The sequence below is a fragment of the Embiotoca jacksoni genome, unplaced genomic scaffold (genome assembly GCF_022577435.1).
Source record: "Embiotoca jacksoni isolate LCO1_2020_lvr unplaced genomic scaffold, fEmbJac1.0.p SCAF_32, whole genome shotgun sequence".
Taxonomy (NCBI): Eukaryota; Metazoa; Chordata; class Actinopteri; family Embiotocidae; genus Embiotoca; species Embiotoca jacksoni.
Window position 1 is genome coordinate 3,707,950 of NW_027185384.1, and position 18,560 is coordinate 3,726,509.

Sequence of the window (18,560 nt, forward strand, 5' to 3'; positions counted from 1 at the left end):
AAAGGAAAGGTTCTAATTCCTTCAGGAAGATCAATAACATAAAGAATGTTCCATGTTATTTTTCAGTTACCTTAATCACTCTGGTCAGTATGTTGTTGTCTGCAGTAATCTAGTAGGACAAAATGACACATCAAAAGTTAACTTTCCAACCAACACGCAGTTTCAGCTGATTGGAAACAGACATAAAGTCTTATGGGACGTTATTTATTTTTCTTTATTAGCTTTGTTACAAGAAACGCCTCTGTCAAACATGGTTGAACTGACGAGAAGTCAAAAATGACAAGAGAGATTTGTTTACTTGTGTTCCCGGAGGTCCAGGTTTTCCCTTTGTGACGATGCCAGCGTGATCAAAAGAAAATGGACAAAACACAGTTGAAATCTAAAATGTCACACTGCCAAACACAATCTATATTTGCAACACAAAGGAAAATGGTCTGTGCACTGAAGTGTGGCACACACAGAAAAACAAAGTTAATTACTCAACATATCAAAATCGAAATCATGAAGTCAAAGGAGGATAGCAGGTTGTGAAGATGAAATGGTGACTGACACAGAAGAAAGATCAGATGGCAGTCAAGAAGGAGAAACAATGAACATGATCATCAGTGAGAGGGACAGATGGCAGATAAAAACACACCGGCTCTCCTTTGTCGCCTTTGTTTCCATCAGTTCCCTTCAAAACAGAAAAGATTCACAGGTTGTGATGAAGATTTGCAATTTAACCTGAATTGACCTGAATTATTCCAGTTACTTAAGAGTCACATTTACTCTACAAATAATACTGATTTCCTACACACATACTTAGCAGCAAGGTAAAGATACTATCTCTAAAATCCATATCTCTCAGGGTGTAGGTACTTGAAATTATCATGTGAAGAACTTACAGGCAGACCAGACTTCCCAGAGTCCCCTTTATCTCCAGGGTCTCCTGGTCGTCCTGGTAACCCCAGTGGACCCTGATCAACAATAAGAATGGAATTAAAAGGACTTGGATCAGTGTTTTATAGTAAATACACAAATGAACATGTACAATTTAATGCAGCTGCGAGCCAATGTGCTTATAATTGCTGCAACTTGGTGGAGTCTAAAACTGTAAAGAGCTTTAAGATTGCATGAGACTAAAAGCATCATTTGAGTCAAACTTCTTGCATGCACACTGCAGTGACCAAACTATGTCTGGCCCTGAAAACAAACCCTGATTCCTCTGTCACCAGGTTCTCCAGCTGGGCCAAGTTCACCCTGTGAAAGACAAAATTAAATGCTCATTTGAAGCAAATTATTTGATGCCATGGATTTGGATATGGATTTGAAATCTTTTGAAATCTTTACCAAAACAGCAATCCCTCTGAGAAACATGTTTAAAAGTTTGAATGCAGATCAAAATCATTAAGTAAAGAAATCAACTGTACCTTAATTCCTTGTTCTCCTTTAGCTCCAAGTGTACCCTGCACACATAATCAATAATAACTGTCACCAATATTGCAGTGTAAATATTCAGCCATCTGTGCTAACATACACAGTATACAGTATGCAAAAATAAGGGAACAATTTTCCTAAACTCCAGCTGGAATAAATCCTTTTATCTGAACATATCACATTCTGATTGGTCCATTTGTCATCATACTTGTGTTTTAATGAGCATTCTCCTGATGTCATGTTTTCTAAACAAACCCTTGTCAGGAAATAAATTAGAATCGTGCTGTATTATACGAACGTCATTGCTGTAACAACCACTCAAGATTTACTTACATCTTTACCTCTTAATCCGGCTCCTCCAGGATTGCCAGGTAAACCAATATTCCCTTTGTCACCTTTAGAGCCATCTTGCCCCTGGAAAAAAATATTTGATTTAGGACCTGAGTAAACATCTGTATTTTTGAAAAAGGGCTATTAAGAGTTTTTAATAGTTGTAATAAAATCCTGAAGAGGAATTAATGGAACATAATATAACAATTGCTTTACATATTTATGATACTCAATAATATATAGAAATTTACAACATGGGGCAAGCAGAACAAGATGTTAACATAAATCTCACATCTAATGGCCGAAGTAATAAATTGGTGTCAGCAAAATGTTGCTCTATTAGTATCAAACATACGCAGAGAAACAGTCGCATTCACTGCTGTGTTCCTGGTCCAATGTTCCTTCTTGTTTTAGTACTGGTCTGGTTCTTCAATATATCTGCCTCTGTAGCAGCTAAATGCTTCATTCCACACACCAACTTGTGGCTAACTTTGCCTGCCTGCTGTTTGGCGCTGAACATTTAGCGTACAGTGACTTTCTAGGGCCTTTGTGCTGCAAACAGCTGCGACAGGAAATGAGGTTGTAAAAAGAGGTGAGAGTGAACAAAATCAAAAAAGGTGATAAAATCAAAAGAATGACCAAAAAGTTACAGAGTGGGAATTGTTAACCCTCCCGTTGTCCCACGGTCAAAATGACCCGCAGCTGTGTTCAACCAAGTTCTATTTTTATTTCTATATTTTTTTGGGATCATTGGTGACAAGATCAAAATATAAAATAAATACAAAATAATAAATAATAAATAAAATAGAACTTGGTTGAACACAGCTGTGGTTCATTTTGATCTTAGGACAACGGGGGGGTTAAGTCAGGTGATGCTTGCCTTCACTACAAGTGACGGCTTTCACAGTGAACATTTTCATTTGACCTGTTAGTAATACAAAATTTATGATTGGAGGAGTTTACAAAGAAACCTGTTTTCACTTGCCTTTGGTCCTGGTTTTCCAGATAAACCAACATTTCCCTATGAATGATAAAAATGGTAAAATAAGAAATCAAAAGCTGTTTCCGGCTTCATTATTACATCAACAACAGATTGTTAAATGGTTCACCCTTTCGCCATTTTCTCCCTTTGGTCCCTGCTGCCCTGGAATCCCGAAACCAGGACTACCCTGCACATATCGAAACAAACCGTAGTCACACAGTAAAAATATATCTAAATATATTGTTGATTTATTCTACTCTCATGTTAGTGAACTGGATAGGACCGAATACAAGGCAGAAGGACAGTATTTCTCACTATCAACCTTTTCTCCTTTGTCTCCTCGCTCTCCTTTTATTCCCTGGGGGCCCGTGGGACCAACTAGACCGATGTCTCCCTGACAGGCAGAAAATATGCACAGACATAAACACATACACATCAAACAACATGAGACTGGCAAGCAGGCTAAATTTCTCTTAACGCTAAATGGAGCCCTGTGGACTGAGATTAAAGAGGGCCCATTCACTGGAGCATTCAGTCCAACTGAAAAGGCTAATGAGAGAAAATCTTAATTGTGTTTGATAAGCGCACCCAGAGGATTGAGTCTGAGTGTGCAAGAATACCCCGAACAATTAATTAAATGGAATTAAACATCAAGAGAATCACTTTCCTTTGGCTGACAGATTATTTTAAGCCGGTTAAGATAAATACATGCAAACAATTTAGAGGTTACATATGAGGCCCTGACGAAATTTAACAAGGTGATGCGGCAGCTGCAGTTAGATCGTCTCAGTGGTTTAAATCCTTAAAGTAATTGGTTAAACCGATAACCGGGGTAACACTTTTCACTCTTTCGACTCTGCCGACTGTTATAAATGAACATTTTAGCAATATTTTGTGAATGCAAAAAGTTTGGTGTGTCACACTGCACGGAAAGAAAATCAGAGGTGAAAACAGAAATGGATTAAAAAAAAAAAAAAAGGTGTGAAAAACACTGACTTCAGGTGACTTACCCTGGTGCCCTTTTTTCCAGTTGGACCAATTATCTGTTGTTATGGAATAAAGAAGAATAAGAGGTTGTGTAACAAGTGCTTCAATTTCTGGAGTTTGAATGAGTTTAACAGTTTTCTTACACCCTTGGCAGGATCTCCAGGAACTCCTCTAAGACCTTCATCTCCTTTTAACCCCATTGGCCCAGTTAGTCCCTGGAAAAGTCACAGTAAATAATAAGTATTTTTTTTAACTCTCTATGCCATTACTGTTCCGACTGATAACACCAAGCTTTCTCGCCGAAAGCTATGTGCCCAACAAATCAAAACCAATGTCTTTTTTTTCTTTTTTAATCCTGGGAGCTAATCTTTTGAAAATAAAACACTTTATTACAAAAGACGGGAAGATGTTCCTCATGACAACACTCTGTGTGTTCATCTCTATCAAGGGACCACGCTGCCTCAAATTAAAAATCACTGAAGCAGGAAAAAAAATGACCCACTTGCAAAAGATGCCCACTGAGGTTTGGCAATTTGGCTCATGATCGCATGTAATCATAACCATCTCCGATAGAGCCTAATCGAAACAAAATGACTTTCTCGTTTGTTCATTTATTCATCTAAATGTCTGTTTGGAGTGTTGCTGTCTTTTTCCACCAGTTTTCAGAGCAGGTCCCAAATAAACATACTGCATTTGCCTCAGGCTTTTTTTTTTTAATTAAATCTAAATTAGAAAGAAGTAGATTATGGTCACTCAGTAGAAGCAGTTATATTTATGTTGCTTTGGTGGTAAATTAGAAAATGTTCCACTGTGCAAAATTAATACTATATACAGAAATAGACTTCAGTTTCTCAAAGGAGTATTTTGTTTCGGCTCTTGAAAATGCCAACCTAAATTTGTTGATGTGTTTTACATGTGTAATGTCAATTAAAGCCACATTTTATAAGATGCGATCCTCAATCACCGTGTGTCCTTGCGGTCCTATTGGTCCCATCTCTCCTTTTTCTCCCTAGAAAGAAAAAAAACGTTTTTTTAATCCTGAAAATTGCATGCACATACTTACATATGTACGTTTTTTTTATTATTTCGGTGTGATTAGCCTGACTCCTCGCTGAATTATCACATTAATTGTGAAGCGAATACTTTCAACCAAATGAAAAGAGACTGAATGAATGTGTGGGATGAACTCACCTTGTCTCCTTGCTCCCCTTTTAATCCTTTTTTCCCCTGCAAGTAAAAATAAATCACTTTAAATTCCTTTCATCACTGATTCCTCCTTAGTTAAACAGGTCTGCTTTTTATATCGTTAGAACGAACTGGAATTACTTAATTTGCATTTCAGGGTAAAACATATAAGAACTTTTTGCAAGTTATTTGAACTAGAGATAATGATGAAGTGCACACCCGAGGTCCGACGATCCCCTGGATGCCCAGTTCTCCTCGCTCACCCTTAAAAGACAAATTACATAAAAATCCTATTCTGCAAAATGTTTTTATGATTTAAATAAAATCATTCATTAAACGCAATATTTTATTTGAACGTTTTTGGTACCTTTGGGCCGACTGGTCCTGTTAAGCCAGTATTACCCTACAAAACAAAAGTTCAAACAGAGAAACGTGAAAAGAAAACCCGGAAAAGTCTGTCTTGAATCTGTCTTTACTACTAAAGTACAGTGCAATTCTGCTTCTCTTGAATCAAGGTCATGGATAAATTGTATGTTCTTCTTGTGTGCTGTTATGTACCTTCTCTCCCAGCTCTCCACCAGGACCTCGAATGCCTTGTGTGCCAATTCCTTCTTCACCCTGGGTAAATTTATTTCAAGCCATATTCTCAGTTTGATATTCGTGTCTTTTTAGTCGACTGGTCAAATGCAAAAAGCTGAAATTAATAACACTTTTACCTTCTCTCCTTTATGACCTGGTAATCCTGGAATTCCATCAATGCCGATGGGACCAGGCAAACCTGCGATACCCTATAGTGGTTTGTGTTTGTGTGTGTAAGTTTGTGTAAGAAAGACAGTAAGAAAAGAAAAGAAAAAACACAAAACACTTGGACGTATGCAAATTTTTTTTTTTTTTTTTTTTTTTTTTTTTTTTTTTTTTTAAAGACAACTCTGAGTAATATTTCATTTGTGTAACACAATGTTTTTAGCACTTCTAATAATCAAATCAACTATGTACTTACATCGATTCCCGGCTCTCCCTTGTCTGCTTGAACGCCTGGCTTCCCACGTAAACCCTTTCCAAAGTGTATGAAGGTATTATTAGATATAAATAGAAACAATTATATAACAAAATAATTATTTCTGGGAAAATTTAAGTAAAAGTAGGAGCAATTCATTCCTTAAAGCAGACTTATAAAAAGACAAGAAGACCGACTTCATACTTACTTTTGCACCAGGCTCTCCAGGATCTCCCTACAAAATACAAACAGTCTCAACATTATATGATGTAGTACAATGCCCTGCCAGGTATTATGAAACATTATAAAATCATACATCATTGTGTGATATGAAGGTGCGGCAGCCGAATATACAAAAATAATAATAAACATGGCCTCAAGCAGCAATGATCGGGGTCCAGGCAAGTCGTCACACATTGCAACATTTTTGTCCAGTTGGGGATTTGCAACTTAGCTGCTAACTTTGGGCAAGTTTGGACTTACAGTTTTGCTGCCCAATCACTTTTAGGGGAGAAAAATAATATATATTAACATTAAATACCAGTTAATTAACAGTTAGTTAATGGTTAATTATGGTTCATGTTAACTAAGGTATCAATTTATGCCTTACTTAGTAGTTATTAAGGGTGCTATTAAGGAGGCTATTGACGCCACCTTGAGGTTAATGTGTGTAATTTTGTGTGCCTGAGTTGTGGTGGGAATTTTCAACCTAGCGGCTAGTTTTGGTAAGGTTTGGACTTACAGTTTATGCTGTGCAATCACTTTTAGCAGAGAAAAATAATACGGAAGAAGTAGAAGAATAATCAGAACAAAGAAAAGAGGGTTCCTTGCAACTATGCTGCTTGGACCCCTAATAAACATTGGGATGTTAGTTGCTGTTAAAGTTTGCGCACTGATCTGCTTTTCTGGTAACTTGTAAGTCGGACTGATGTTACCTTGACAGATGTTCCTGGCAACCCTGGTGGTCCTAGCTGACCAGGCAGACCTGGAGCTCCATTGACTCCTGGTACACCAGGAGGTCCCTGAGGTCCCTGTAACATGAAGTGAGGAATATTTCAGTTTGTCTGAAGTTCATGTTTAGAAAAACTCCAACACAGTTTTTGGAGACTTACTGAAGATCCTGGCTCCCCTTTTCGTCCAGGAACAAAATTTGCATCGGTGCCAGCCATGACATATCCAGGCTCTCCCTGAGTGGAAACAAAAAAGGAAATCATGTCCCCAGATACACAACACAATATTACATTCCGTTTCGCTGGTGTTTTAGCACCTAAATCGTACAAGTAGATAAATCCAGTCGACAGCTGTGCCATGACTTCAGATCTGAGCAGAAAACAATCTGTCCAAATTAAATGAACAGGCCAGACTTACTCGTTCTCCTCTCTGTCCCTTCGGACCAGTGTGTCCTTGAAGACCCTGCCATGGAAAGAGATATAACTGACTATACGGTAAATACATACAGCCAATATTGGACAATTCATTGTCGCACTGTACAGAGACCATGGATAGAAATCAAAACAATTTCTCAAGTCAATGTTCCAAAAGCATCCACATTTGAAATGACAATGTAACATAGTAAGTCAATACATTTTCTCCACAAGTCGTTATGATGTCATTAACTAAATACACTTTTAAACTGTGTTGTCTTTAATAAGTGCAGTTTGATCTCACCATGTCACCTGGAACACCTGGAAGGCCCTGAAAGAAAAACAAGGAATATTATTTTCAGGTTCTGATCGGGTCAGTGTGAAATTTCATTCTTTCTGAATTTGGTTACCCGCAGGCCAGCAGAACCTGGGGGTCCAGTTCTTCCTGGTCGTCCTGGCAACCCAGGGACACCATCTGTTCCAGGAGGTCCCTGTCGAAAAAAAAATGTAATCACAGACGTACACACTCACAGTATTACTGCACTGTTATGATATTAGATAAAGTATAAAAGAAATGATTACAGCTACAATTTGTCCGCTCTCTGAATCAGATACGCAAAAAAGCTGACGTTCCACGTTTGCACATCGAGCGTAGTTTGTAAATTGTTTTCAGGGTTAATTAAAGTATGTTTCTTAATGTGGATTAAGACATTTTTAAGTTTTTTTTTTTTTCATGAAACCTTTGTTACTATGACAACTGTACGAGGATGTGTTCATCTTTAGCTCCATGTCATCGTAAGTAATAAAAACAGAAGAATTGCTGCAAAAAATAAAGCAGCTAGATAATAAGTAATTTATTATTATTAATAATTAATGATGATGAACGGTGGTAGTGTGTAATATGTGTCTGTGTGTGTGCTGATTCTTACCTTCTCTCCTATCTCTCCTTTGGAGGATGTGAAAGGATCATACTGTCCTGGGCTTTGCCTGAATCGCTACATAATAACAATAACAATAATAGTTATATTTAAAGGGTTTAGGTAATTAGAGGTAAATCAAATGTATTTCACAATTAAGGGCAGAGAAGGAGTGGTAAAAATGTATGGAAATGTCCGTAAAGCAGTATTAGCGTACATTTAAAAAAAAAAATAGGTAAAACATACCAGACCTCCAAGACCAAAACCATCTCCCTGAAAGAATGAAAGATAAATAAATATGACTGTTTCACAACGTTATCATTATCAGATTAGTCTGCGTCAAATAACTCACCTTTTCCCCTTTCTGGCCCTGGGAAAACAGATGATTAACAGGATTAACATGATTAATAGTTGCTGATTAAAGCAATATTGAACCATTCCTAGTTCTGACTCAGGTGAAGGAGGAGGGTCTTTGTTTTGGTACCAACCTTCCCACACTGAGACTCACAGGGACCCTGAGGCTTAAGCAGCTCCTCTGGGTCATCAGTCGGGGTGTCTAACTGAGCAAACTGAAAATGAAAATTACAAAAAAAAAAGAAAAAAAAAGAGAGAATGAATTATAGACTGGTCAACTGAGTTGTTGTGGAGTTACAGTGGCATAAACGGCTGTCTGGTGAAGCTGCTTTGATTTCACTGCGGTCACATCCTCCACTGCTGTGACGTAAAAATGAAGTCAACAATGGCAACGTGTTTTCTCCTGCAGAGTCTTCGTGTGTGGATTAAAAAGGCGACTGCATCTTCCTTTATGTAATACATGTTCACGCTGGATATTCAGTCAGCTCCACCTGCATGTGCTCAAACTGCATTTACTTTACGGGTGCAGTAAAGCAGCTGTCCCTATACGATCAAAATCTAAAACACATTTGTGCCAATTGTAAAAAAGGTTTTCCTGAATTGCATGTATAGATATAGGCTGTCTTTTTTTACAAGTCTTTATGAACTCTAATATATCTCAATGTAATAACAAATGAAGGAAATCAGGCTTTTGTCTCACCTCATCTTGTAGTTTGAACTCGGAGAGGAGCTCCTCACTGCAGATGCTGTAGATAAACTCTCTCTCTATGGAGGGGAAGTCATCAAAGGTTGGTGAGTAGAAGATATTCTTGTAGCTGGCGGGAGCTGCAATTTTATTTAGCTCCTCCATGTCTGCATTAGAAACTCCCACTGCCAGGACGCTGACCCCTGTACAGACACAGATTCAAATCATGAGAGCGCAAACTGAACATTCATTTTTTTGAGCATTTTAGCTGAAACCTTTTAATTGACAACATCCCTTTTTGCAGGCTTTTGTTAGAACTGACCCAGAGCGCGTGCAATTCTGGAAGGTGGCACCACATTATCCTGGGCCCTGCCATCAGTAATCAGAACGAGAACATGGGCCACATCCTGCCTCATCCCCAGAGACTCCTGGAAGAGCTCCTGCAGAACGTAGCTGATGCCTTTTCCTGGAGACATGCAAAAGTTTGAGGAGTAAAAAAAAAATCAAACCTTTGGGATGGTTACTCTGATCAATTCTGATATAATTTAGAAGTTACATATAGAAACAACATATAAAAGGGTGTAAGCAATGCAGACCTTCGATAAACAATAATTGCTTTTTCATTATTTTTTTCATAAATTGGTCTAAATGGGTCGTATTTTTTTTTTTTTTTTTTTAAATCATTATCATCTCTCTGCGCTCATAGCTTTAAGTCAGCAGTCGTGTGCATCTACAGTCCATGCAGTGTAGTCTATGGTAGCAGGACCAAAAAGAGTGTATTTTTACGGCATCCACAGCTGGATCTAAACCAGGGGTCTCCAACCAGATTTACCTGGTAGATCAAGGAGAACAGAGGGGAAAAAAGGTTGGAGACCCCTGACCTAAACAGTGTTAAAGGAATTATCTGACCTCGGATGACAGGTGGCAAACAGAGACAAAGCACTGTGCACACCTGAGTGAGTGTCACTGACCTGTTTTGGTGTTGCCTCCTCTATAGCGAAGCGCTCTGAGAGCCCTGAGCACAGAGTTTCTGTCTTTGAAGTCATTCAGACGAAATTCAATTCGAGGCTCGTCGCTGTAATGAACCACGGCTAACTGAGGGAGGATTGATGGAGAAGACGCACATCATCATAGTATCAATATTTTGACTTGTGTGATAAGCCTGGAGAAGCTGATTTAAAAACACTGTAATCGAGTCCAATTTGTAATTATCCAAACTCACTGCCAAAGTGATGACAGGATACACCTGAAGCCATATCTTCAGCACAATATGAAGGTAACACAAAGAAAGTGTTCACTGAGCCACTAACCTGGGTGCCCTGTGAACCAACAACAGGGAAGTAAGTGGCCACTCGGAATATGAAGTCCTTCATCTTGATAAAGTTGTTCGGGCCGATGCTCGAGGATTCATCCACTAAGAATACGATGTCTGCTTTACTCCTACCACACACTGACAAAAACAAAACAACAGAAACACATGAAATATAAACTATAAATCTACTGTAAATTGTTCAATTTGAGCAAAATGTAAATAAGCCGGTGTCTGCAAAATACCTGGCTGTGGTGGAGCTGTTGTCTCTGTGTTTACTGTGGTTAATCGTGGGGAGGTGACTGCTGCTGCTTTGGTTTCAGTGATACTCAGCTGACCAGGAGGCTTCTTAGTTGTTAAGGGTTTAGTTGGAGGAGGCACAACGATGGGGTGCCGAGTGGTTCTGGTGGCTGACTCATTGACGATCGTGTTGATGACGGAGGCAGTCTGGGAGACTGTGGTGATACGTGGGGAACGGGGGGCCGCTGTGGCTGGCACAGACTGCACTGTTATCACAGGAGGATCCTGTCCCACTGTGATGTACAGAACCACAACATACAGTAAGTGATTATGTGAAACATCAATCGCTATAGGCCTCTGAGGTGAAACAAAGTCGCTGCTGCAGCACCAAATGGAAAACAAAAACACCGCTGCTGCATTCCTTTTTTTGGGTTTCATTGCCCTTTTATGGGTTGCACCAGCTTTTCATAAATACATTACTTTGCTTGTGTGCAAGATCTTTCCTAACATCTTGATATTTATTAACTAGTTTCAAACTAGTGATTTACTAAATCAAGTTGCACCATTAAACCTTAAAGATTGTCTTAGTAAAAACTTTATTGCCATCTAAATCCTCCTCTTGATCTCGTAGAAAAAAATATCAGTTGCACCATCCAATCAAAATACAAGATGTAAATAAAGAGGAAGTCTCTGTCGAGTCACACGAGCTATTAACAACTGTAAAGCAAAGCGTTAAAGCAGTGTGAAGTCACTGTACAGTTAAGTCTCATGGAACAGCGCAAAGACGAGTATTTAGCACAATATAATCAATGTATGTTAAAGTAAAACGTTCGTCGTGGGGATCTGAGTAGAACAATTTGAATGTCTCTTAAGTGAATGTCCGTTGTACAGATAAAGATTTGTGAAAGTTTGATCAAACCATTTGAGTAAAGTCTTACATATTCTCTGATACACGGTGCTTATCGGCCCTTCCACTTCTCCATACAAAGGTCTGATGGTGAAAATATAAGTTCTGCCATAGAGGAGATCAGTGATCTTGAAGGAGGAGAAGCCCGGGCCCAGCGTCTCTGATTTAGTGTCCAACACTGAAAATGACACACAGACAAGAAGCTGTTATAGCAGAGTAATCATTTGTATCCATTTAGTTTCCAGGAATTTAAAACAAGAAAGTATGTCTCCTTATTAAAATACATTTTAGTCCACACTAATTAATGGAAAAAAAAAAAAAATCATTTTAAGAGATGCGTGATATCAAATAAAAGACCATAGAGTTTTGAGTTGTGGCTCAATGGGAATAGCTCTACAAATAACTGAGATGTAAAAAGATATTGGCCGTTCTTCATATTTCCCTTATGAGCAAGAGTGCTTATGTTAACACTCAGCACACGTTCCAATAATGTGTCTCATGTTACATATCCAGTTCAGAACCTGGGGGACCTTGAAACAAATGATTACTGCAGTCATACTCTACTTATATTTTATTCTACTCAATATTCTTTTTTCAAAACCAATATCACTTTGAAATTTAACAGTGCTTATGACAAGGCTCATCATGCAATGCAATATCATTTACAGAGAGGATGGGAGTTTAACTCTTGGGGTTAATTGAAAATTGTATGTTGCTGATTAATTTATGCCGAGGAGGGACCCTTAAGGGGGACATTTTATGAACCTGAGATGTGCCTCCAGGAGAGACGGTATCCAGAAACTCCTGCCACACGGGTCCAGTTTAGAAGAGTGCTGCTGTCTGTTGTATTTAGAGCAGCAAATCCCTCCACTTTTGGAAGATCCACTGAAAACCACACACACAAAAAACACCACAAAGAATGAAACAGAAGAACAAAACAAGTTAAGGGATATTTTTTATGGAATTACTAATCATACAGTAAAGAACAGAAACTTCAACAATCTGTATAATTTAGAAAAAAAAGCACAAAAAAAACCAACGTAGCTGAATATGCTGCAACATTTTAATGATACACCTTTCTTACTTGTTACGTTTGGATACTGATTCTGCTAATCACGACTTCCCATCTGACACGTACGCTCTTTTTAATTCTAAATTTAAAATTGATGTTTTGAATGTGATTCTGTTGCATCTTGTTGATACTCGATCCATTTCTTAATGTCAGGGTCACTTCTGACAACGAAGAAAGATATCAGCGAAGATATTATTCAAGAAAAATGCTTCCATATTTTAAAACTAAAATGTAAAGTTTTCTTTTGTTTGCCAGACAGTCTGGATTTGTCTGCTGAAGGTCTAGCAGATTGAAAACTGCAGAGAGCTCAGCTGAGATTGGTGTCAACATTCACCACATGCACAAACGCTAGTTTACAAGATGTTGACAAGAGTTATCAATAAGATTTAAAATGTGTTTAAATGAATTTGTGATACTTATAACTGTAAATATCTCCCTGTAACCTCTGATTGAGAACATGTCTCATGCTGTTCTTCACTACCAGGGCCAGGCAGGACTTACAGGTGCGTGCTGTGACCAGGACTGCGCTTCCCTCCCTGCTTCCCACCATGGAGGACACCTGGATCTTATACGCAGAACTCTCTCGCAGGTTGTGGATGGTGAAGGTGGTGGAAGCAGCAGATACCATGTGGGACCTCTCAACACCTCCTAGTGCGGGGAATTTTTAAATCCAGTGAATAAAGATGATGAGAATGACTTGAAACAACACTGTTGTGTGCTCTTTTATGGATAAGACTTTGATGTAATGAGCCACGAGTGGCTTGATTACCCATTATGCAAAATAGCAGTAACAAGGTGTTGTAATTGAAAAATGAAGCAACTATTGAAGAAATGTTTAATATTCTTTGTCAATAAAATGATTAATATCGTTATTTTTTCCCAGAGCATGGAAGGAGTAAAGCTCATATTCATCTGTGAACCCATATATCTACATGTGTATGCATTGAAGTGTAGGGGTGTTTATATGGTCTCTTACCCTGGAAGGGGATCCAAGAGATTTTGTACCCAGAAGCCCTTGGTGTTTTCCTCCAAGACAGAGTGAAGGAATTTACGCCAATGTCCATGACCTTCACGTCCCTCACTGCCGGGATTGTCTCAGAGTCTGAGACTGCAGCTGAGAAATAACATCAGATATAATGTGTATTCAAATCAATTTAACTCATGATGTATTAAAACACATTATAAAAATCTCTTTGCTGAATGTACAAGTTTATTTATTCTAAAGTGTAATAAACTTGATACTTGGTGTAACATTCTAACTTTGACAGTGATAAAATGATAGCAGCCCTGCTGACTAGGACTCAGTGACACACAGGAACTAGAGTTAAAATGGGAAGACCAAAGTACATGACTTGTCAGTCAAACAGAGACACCACGAGGGCGCCGTGGCACAGCAGGAAGAAAGTCGCAGCCCCTTCCTGTTTAATTACAATGGATACACAGCTGCACAGAGCTATTTAGATCTAAAGATGAATCGTGATGAATTAAAAACTGAGTCCTACTTCTGCTCCATACCTGTTGGCTGCGATAAGGAGATTTCTGGTCCCTCTGAGTTGCCGTACACTGCACGGATGGTGATGATGTAGGTTGACTGAGGGCTCAGGTCTTCAATACGGTGGAAGAGGACACTGCGGTCCAGGTAGTGGGATTGGGGTCTGTTGTCACCTGCAAGCATGCACACACACACACACACACACACACACACACACACACACACTAAAGAATATGAAAAAGCAGTACATCTTGCTTGATACACCTGTTAAAACATAAAAAATGGCCTAAGGTTGTGCTGAGGTAGAAAAGATTATGTTTAAATACAACACCTGTGTTCCAAGAGAGTTGGTACTCGGTGGCTCCAACGATGGGACTCCACTCCAAATCTACAGAGGTACTCGTGTAGGATGTCACCTTGAAGTTGGACACATAACCCAACGGAGCTGAGGGAGGGGAAGAGAAAACATCAAGAGCCTGTTTTTGTTCTTGTTAATACATTGTGAATTACATTATTTACTTTAAAATGTGGAACAGAAAGATCAATTCAAAATTAACCTTTTTCTTTCAAACCTTTCTCTAAAACAAAGCCTTTTGGAATTTTTTTCTTCAAGAACAACTTAAAAGCAGGTGAAAATCTGCTGACCTCGCATGATTTAAATCCCAAACTTGCTGCCGTGACGTAGAAATGTCTGACCATATCCATCAGTGCCACTGGGTGTAGTCAGAGCTAAAACATACTTGTTTAAACATTGTTTGAAACTTTCAACCAGGAGGCGCAGTGAAATGTTGCATTTCAGACTGGTGTGGGAATTTCTTGTTAACAAGCAAAACATCTGTTTACTTTTGTGTATAACATGTTGAACACATTTCCCTCCTCTCAAAATTATACGTATTCATGCTTCGGTTCTTCCTCCCTCTTTACTGCATGTCTTGACACATCAGTGCAACCTGTTGATCAGTGCAATAGTGTGACACCAACCAATGTGAACAGTGACTTATTATATTTTGACTCTGCATGATACTTCAGGATGAATGAGATGACACAGACAGACACCTTTTTCACAGAAGATATTTTGACTTGTAACAGCAGGATCAGTACAGGAGCGTAAGAGACACACCAAACAAAAGTACTCACAAGTTCTGAAGGTAGCGCTGATACCAGGCCCCACCAAAGATCCAAACAGCACATACAGCGTTAGGACATACTCTGTATCATGGGCGACATTCTTCAGCTGGTACTCTGTGGTGCTGCCGTTCAGAGCCAACTGACGGGGACGATCCCGACCAACAAACTCTGAAAATAACATCCGCATTGCAGTCAAATCCTTTTTTTTTTTTTTCCCCCTTTCATTTATAATTCCCCAGTGACCTCTTGTTTTGGTCAATTCCAGCTTGACATCAGACGCTACCTCTCTGTAAACAACATCTTTCTTCTCCCAATATTTGTATTTCATCACAAGCCTCTGGCAGATATCCAGGCCCGAAGCACCCATTGAAAAAGTGGTGGAAAGGAAAAGGATGCTTGAATCAATACAAAAACAAGTGTGTTTTACTTTATATTGGGGTGATTCTCAAACGGTGGTACGTGCACCTGACAGGTCAGATTAAGCTTTTAATGCAAAAGAGGATTCAGAGTTGAGTAGCGTCTTTTCTATCAAGAGATGTAAATGTAGAATTTGCTTTGGAAACAGAAGCCTTATGGTGTTGTTGTTTTTTTTTTAGCCTTTCTGAGGCTCCATGGTTAAATGAGTACATTTTATTTTATAAAAATAATTGTTGGTATCTGCAGTGAGAAGTGGTTCTTAAGAAATGTGGTTTGCATAATGGCATTAAAAGTTTGGGAACATCTGCTGTAAAGCAAGGAAATTATGGGGATGTATGGTGGAACTCAGGAGTATATAAGAGTATGCATGAGTATACAACCAGTGGCTCTTATCAAATAAAACAGCAAGGCTGAAAGAAAGAGAAAGTGGCAGAGTAAATCACCTGGGGTCGGTCCCCATGCCAGTCTGTATCCTGTGGCCCCTGGGACACTGTTCCACAAGATGACAGCCGTACTGGTACTCACAGCAGATACCTTCAGGGTTTGTACGGCACTACTTTCCACTGACAGAAAGAGGGAATACAAACAGAGCTGTTATGCATTTGATCTTACTCATGCCTGTAATGCTGTCAGTATTGAGTTACAGTTTTAGTTACATGTCTTCAGTGTGGTGGTGGTGACGGGCCCCTCGATGTCTCCAAAGATGGGGTTGATGGTGATGGTGTACTCAGACCCGGTGTGGAGGCCCTGGATCATGTAGAAGTTAAAGGTGTCCCCGAGGTTTATGTTCTCTATGTGGCCATCTGCAAGACAGAGAAAAACACAATCATATCTGGTTAAAAAGAAAATCCAGAACAACCTTTTGTCCAAGACAAACTATGTTGGACATTTAGCTCTATTTCCCCCAAAAAGTTCACAGTTAACCACAGTACTGTACCTGGAGCTGCCCATGTCAGACGGTATCCTGAAGCACCCCTGACTGATGCCCACCTTGCTTGGACAGTGTCTGTGGTGGCGTTCTGGACCAGGAACTGCTGAACTGGTACCAACTTTACTGTTAAACACACACAATTCACACACATAAACTCAATATTTTATTTGGATTTATTTAGTGATACAACAAATCACAGCCATGACATTCTTTTGAGTAGAATATAATAAAATATAGGAAACATATCAATCTAATTTAATCAAAATCAAGACAGTCTGAGAAGAGATTCCTCTAGTACATTATGAAAAAGAGATAAATGACAGTTGCTGGTATTTCATTTTCTGGAACAACAGCACTCTATTGTGGAAATATTATGGTACTGCAGGTTGATTTTTGATTTCTTCTGTTAAATTGTGCTTCATACTCTATTAAATGACTTTGTCCTGCAGTTGTTGATCAGCTACAGCTATATAGGCTATTCCTCTGTGGAAGTGTTTGAACAGATGCATATGTAAACGTGTAGGACAGAAATGTAAATATCTTGGGTACAAGAATACTGGGGCTTAATCTCTGGTTTTCCTGTTTATGTAAATTTATATAATTATGAAGCTGAGAAACTTACATGTCTTGCCCGCTATTGAAACCGGTTCACTGGGTCCCTCAGGGAAAACGGCATAAATACTGATGGTGTACTTCTTATCCTCCTCCAGGCTGTCAATCACATGAGAAGATTTGTCTCCAGGAAGCAGCTTCTCGTAAGTTAATCCTGGTCTGTTGGCTGCAGACAATCATAAATCCAGAAGAATCAATAATATACCTTCCATAAAGCTTGTTCCTGTGATGGAATCTGCTCTGACTCAAACTGAGAAAATCAACTCTAAACTCGTTATGGCTTTAATCCAACAAGTATGTTATCTGTATAATGCTATTTTTAGGAATAACATCCAAGATTAATAAAGTATTGCATTGACGTTTATCAGCATACATCTTGGGATGAAGATCTTGAATCCACTGAGCTTCCCAAGAGGAGGTGTCCAGCCGAGGCGCAGAGAGAACAGACCCTCCTCAATAACCCGGAAGTTTGACACCTGTGGCAAAGTGGCTGAAAGACAAATACTTGTTGCTCAGGGACGGGAGGCAGAATAAAATCCAAAACAGATGTGCGCAGACATGCAGTGAAGTGTGGCACCCACTTGTCTTCACAGTGATTGTCGCAGAGTCTCCTATGAGGCTCGGGTAGATGGCGTACACAGTGAGGGAATAGTCTGTTTTAGGACTCAGCTCTGTCACCATGGCTGTGCTCACATCTGCCTTCAGATCCATCTGTTATGTACACAGGAGACAGCGAGGAGAAAAAAAAAATGGAGGTTAGTGTGTGTGTGTGTTTGTGTGTGTGAGACAGAAAGAGCAACAGAGAATGATGTGGAGAGTAAGATGATTGATCAACAGAGTGATGAAGTCAGAACTGAGGAGAGAAACACCCGCAGGCAGTGCAATGACACAGAGATACACTGCTGGAAAGTGTACTGAAATAGACATCCTGTTTGAAACTAAATATATTTATATGCTACTTTTCATATAAGTGTCTAACTCTATAAATCCACCAGCATCTTTACAGTTGATTTACAATTCTGTCCAATACTTTGTCCTCCATTATATTCAAATTATGTGGCATGTTGTGCATTATAAAATGATGCAGATGCTAAAATATTCATCTCTTGCCATAAGTCTCTGTAAAGAATACCCCTGCAGTACTATCATTAAAACGCATAAGCACAAAGATACACGGCCTCTGTTGAATCCATTATTAAAATGTTGCGGTAAGCTTCAAGTGTTACCCAGATGGA

General features: G+C 39.1%; 1 protein-coding gene across 1 annotated transcript in view; it reads right to left on the minus strand.

Annotated features, from left to right (window-relative positions):
• col7a1l (collagen type VII alpha 1-like) overlaps positions 1-18,560 on the minus strand; it is a 51,604-nt gene that overhangs the window by 24,602 nt on the left and 8,442 nt on the right. The window contains exons 7-53 of the mRNA XM_069164911.1: positions 17,907-18,036; positions 17,699-17,815; positions 17,336-17,491; positions 16,720-16,836; positions 16,439-16,585; positions 16,226-16,345; positions 15,375-15,533; positions 14,569-14,682; positions 14,261-14,410; positions 13,722-13,859; positions 13,247-13,393; positions 12,439-12,558; positions 11,705-11,851; positions 10,772-11,059; positions 10,528-10,667; positions 10,189-10,312; positions 9,540-9,683; positions 9,233-9,420; positions 8,667-8,747; positions 8,531-8,548; positions 8,425-8,451; positions 8,191-8,256; positions 7,672-7,752; positions 7,566-7,592; positions 7,266-7,310; positions 7,010-7,084; positions 6,833-6,928; positions 6,106-6,132; positions 5,901-5,954; positions 5,617-5,688; positions 5,459-5,518; positions 5,268-5,303; positions 5,120-5,164; positions 4,907-4,942; positions 4,680-4,724; positions 3,859-3,930; positions 3,739-3,771; positions 3,051-3,122; positions 2,856-2,915; positions 2,732-2,767; positions 1,750-1,830; positions 1,410-1,445; positions 1,195-1,239; positions 885-956; positions 638-673; positions 299-325; positions 71-109 (exon numbers count right to left, since the gene is read on the minus strand). Of these exons, the coding sequence (XP_069021012.1) occupies positions 71-109; positions 299-325; positions 638-673; positions 885-956; positions 1,195-1,239; positions 1,410-1,445; positions 1,750-1,830; positions 2,732-2,767; positions 2,856-2,915; positions 3,051-3,122; positions 3,739-3,771; positions 3,859-3,930; positions 4,680-4,724; positions 4,907-4,942; positions 5,120-5,164; positions 5,268-5,303; positions 5,459-5,518; positions 5,617-5,688; positions 5,901-5,954; positions 6,106-6,132; positions 6,833-6,928; positions 7,010-7,084; positions 7,266-7,310; positions 7,566-7,592; positions 7,672-7,752; positions 8,191-8,256; positions 8,425-8,451; positions 8,531-8,548; positions 8,667-8,747; positions 9,233-9,420; positions 9,540-9,683; positions 10,189-10,312; positions 10,528-10,667; positions 10,772-11,059; positions 11,705-11,851; positions 12,439-12,558; positions 13,247-13,393; positions 13,722-13,859; positions 14,261-14,410; positions 14,569-14,682; positions 15,375-15,533; positions 16,226-16,345; positions 16,439-16,585; positions 16,720-16,836; positions 17,336-17,491; positions 17,699-17,815; positions 17,907-18,036 (4,146 nt within the window). The remainder of the gene's footprint in view (positions 1-70; positions 110-298; positions 326-637; positions 674-884; positions 957-1,194; positions 1,240-1,409; positions 1,446-1,749; positions 1,831-2,731; positions 2,768-2,855; positions 2,916-3,050; positions 3,123-3,738; positions 3,772-3,858; positions 3,931-4,679; positions 4,725-4,906; positions 4,943-5,119; positions 5,165-5,267; positions 5,304-5,458; positions 5,519-5,616; positions 5,689-5,900; positions 5,955-6,105; positions 6,133-6,832; positions 6,929-7,009; positions 7,085-7,265; positions 7,311-7,565; positions 7,593-7,671; positions 7,753-8,190; positions 8,257-8,424; positions 8,452-8,530; positions 8,549-8,666; positions 8,748-9,232; positions 9,421-9,539; positions 9,684-10,188; positions 10,313-10,527; positions 10,668-10,771; positions 11,060-11,704; positions 11,852-12,438; positions 12,559-13,246; positions 13,394-13,721; positions 13,860-14,260; positions 14,411-14,568; positions 14,683-15,374; positions 15,534-16,225; positions 16,346-16,438; positions 16,586-16,719; positions 16,837-17,335; positions 17,492-17,698; positions 17,816-17,906; positions 18,037-18,560) is intronic.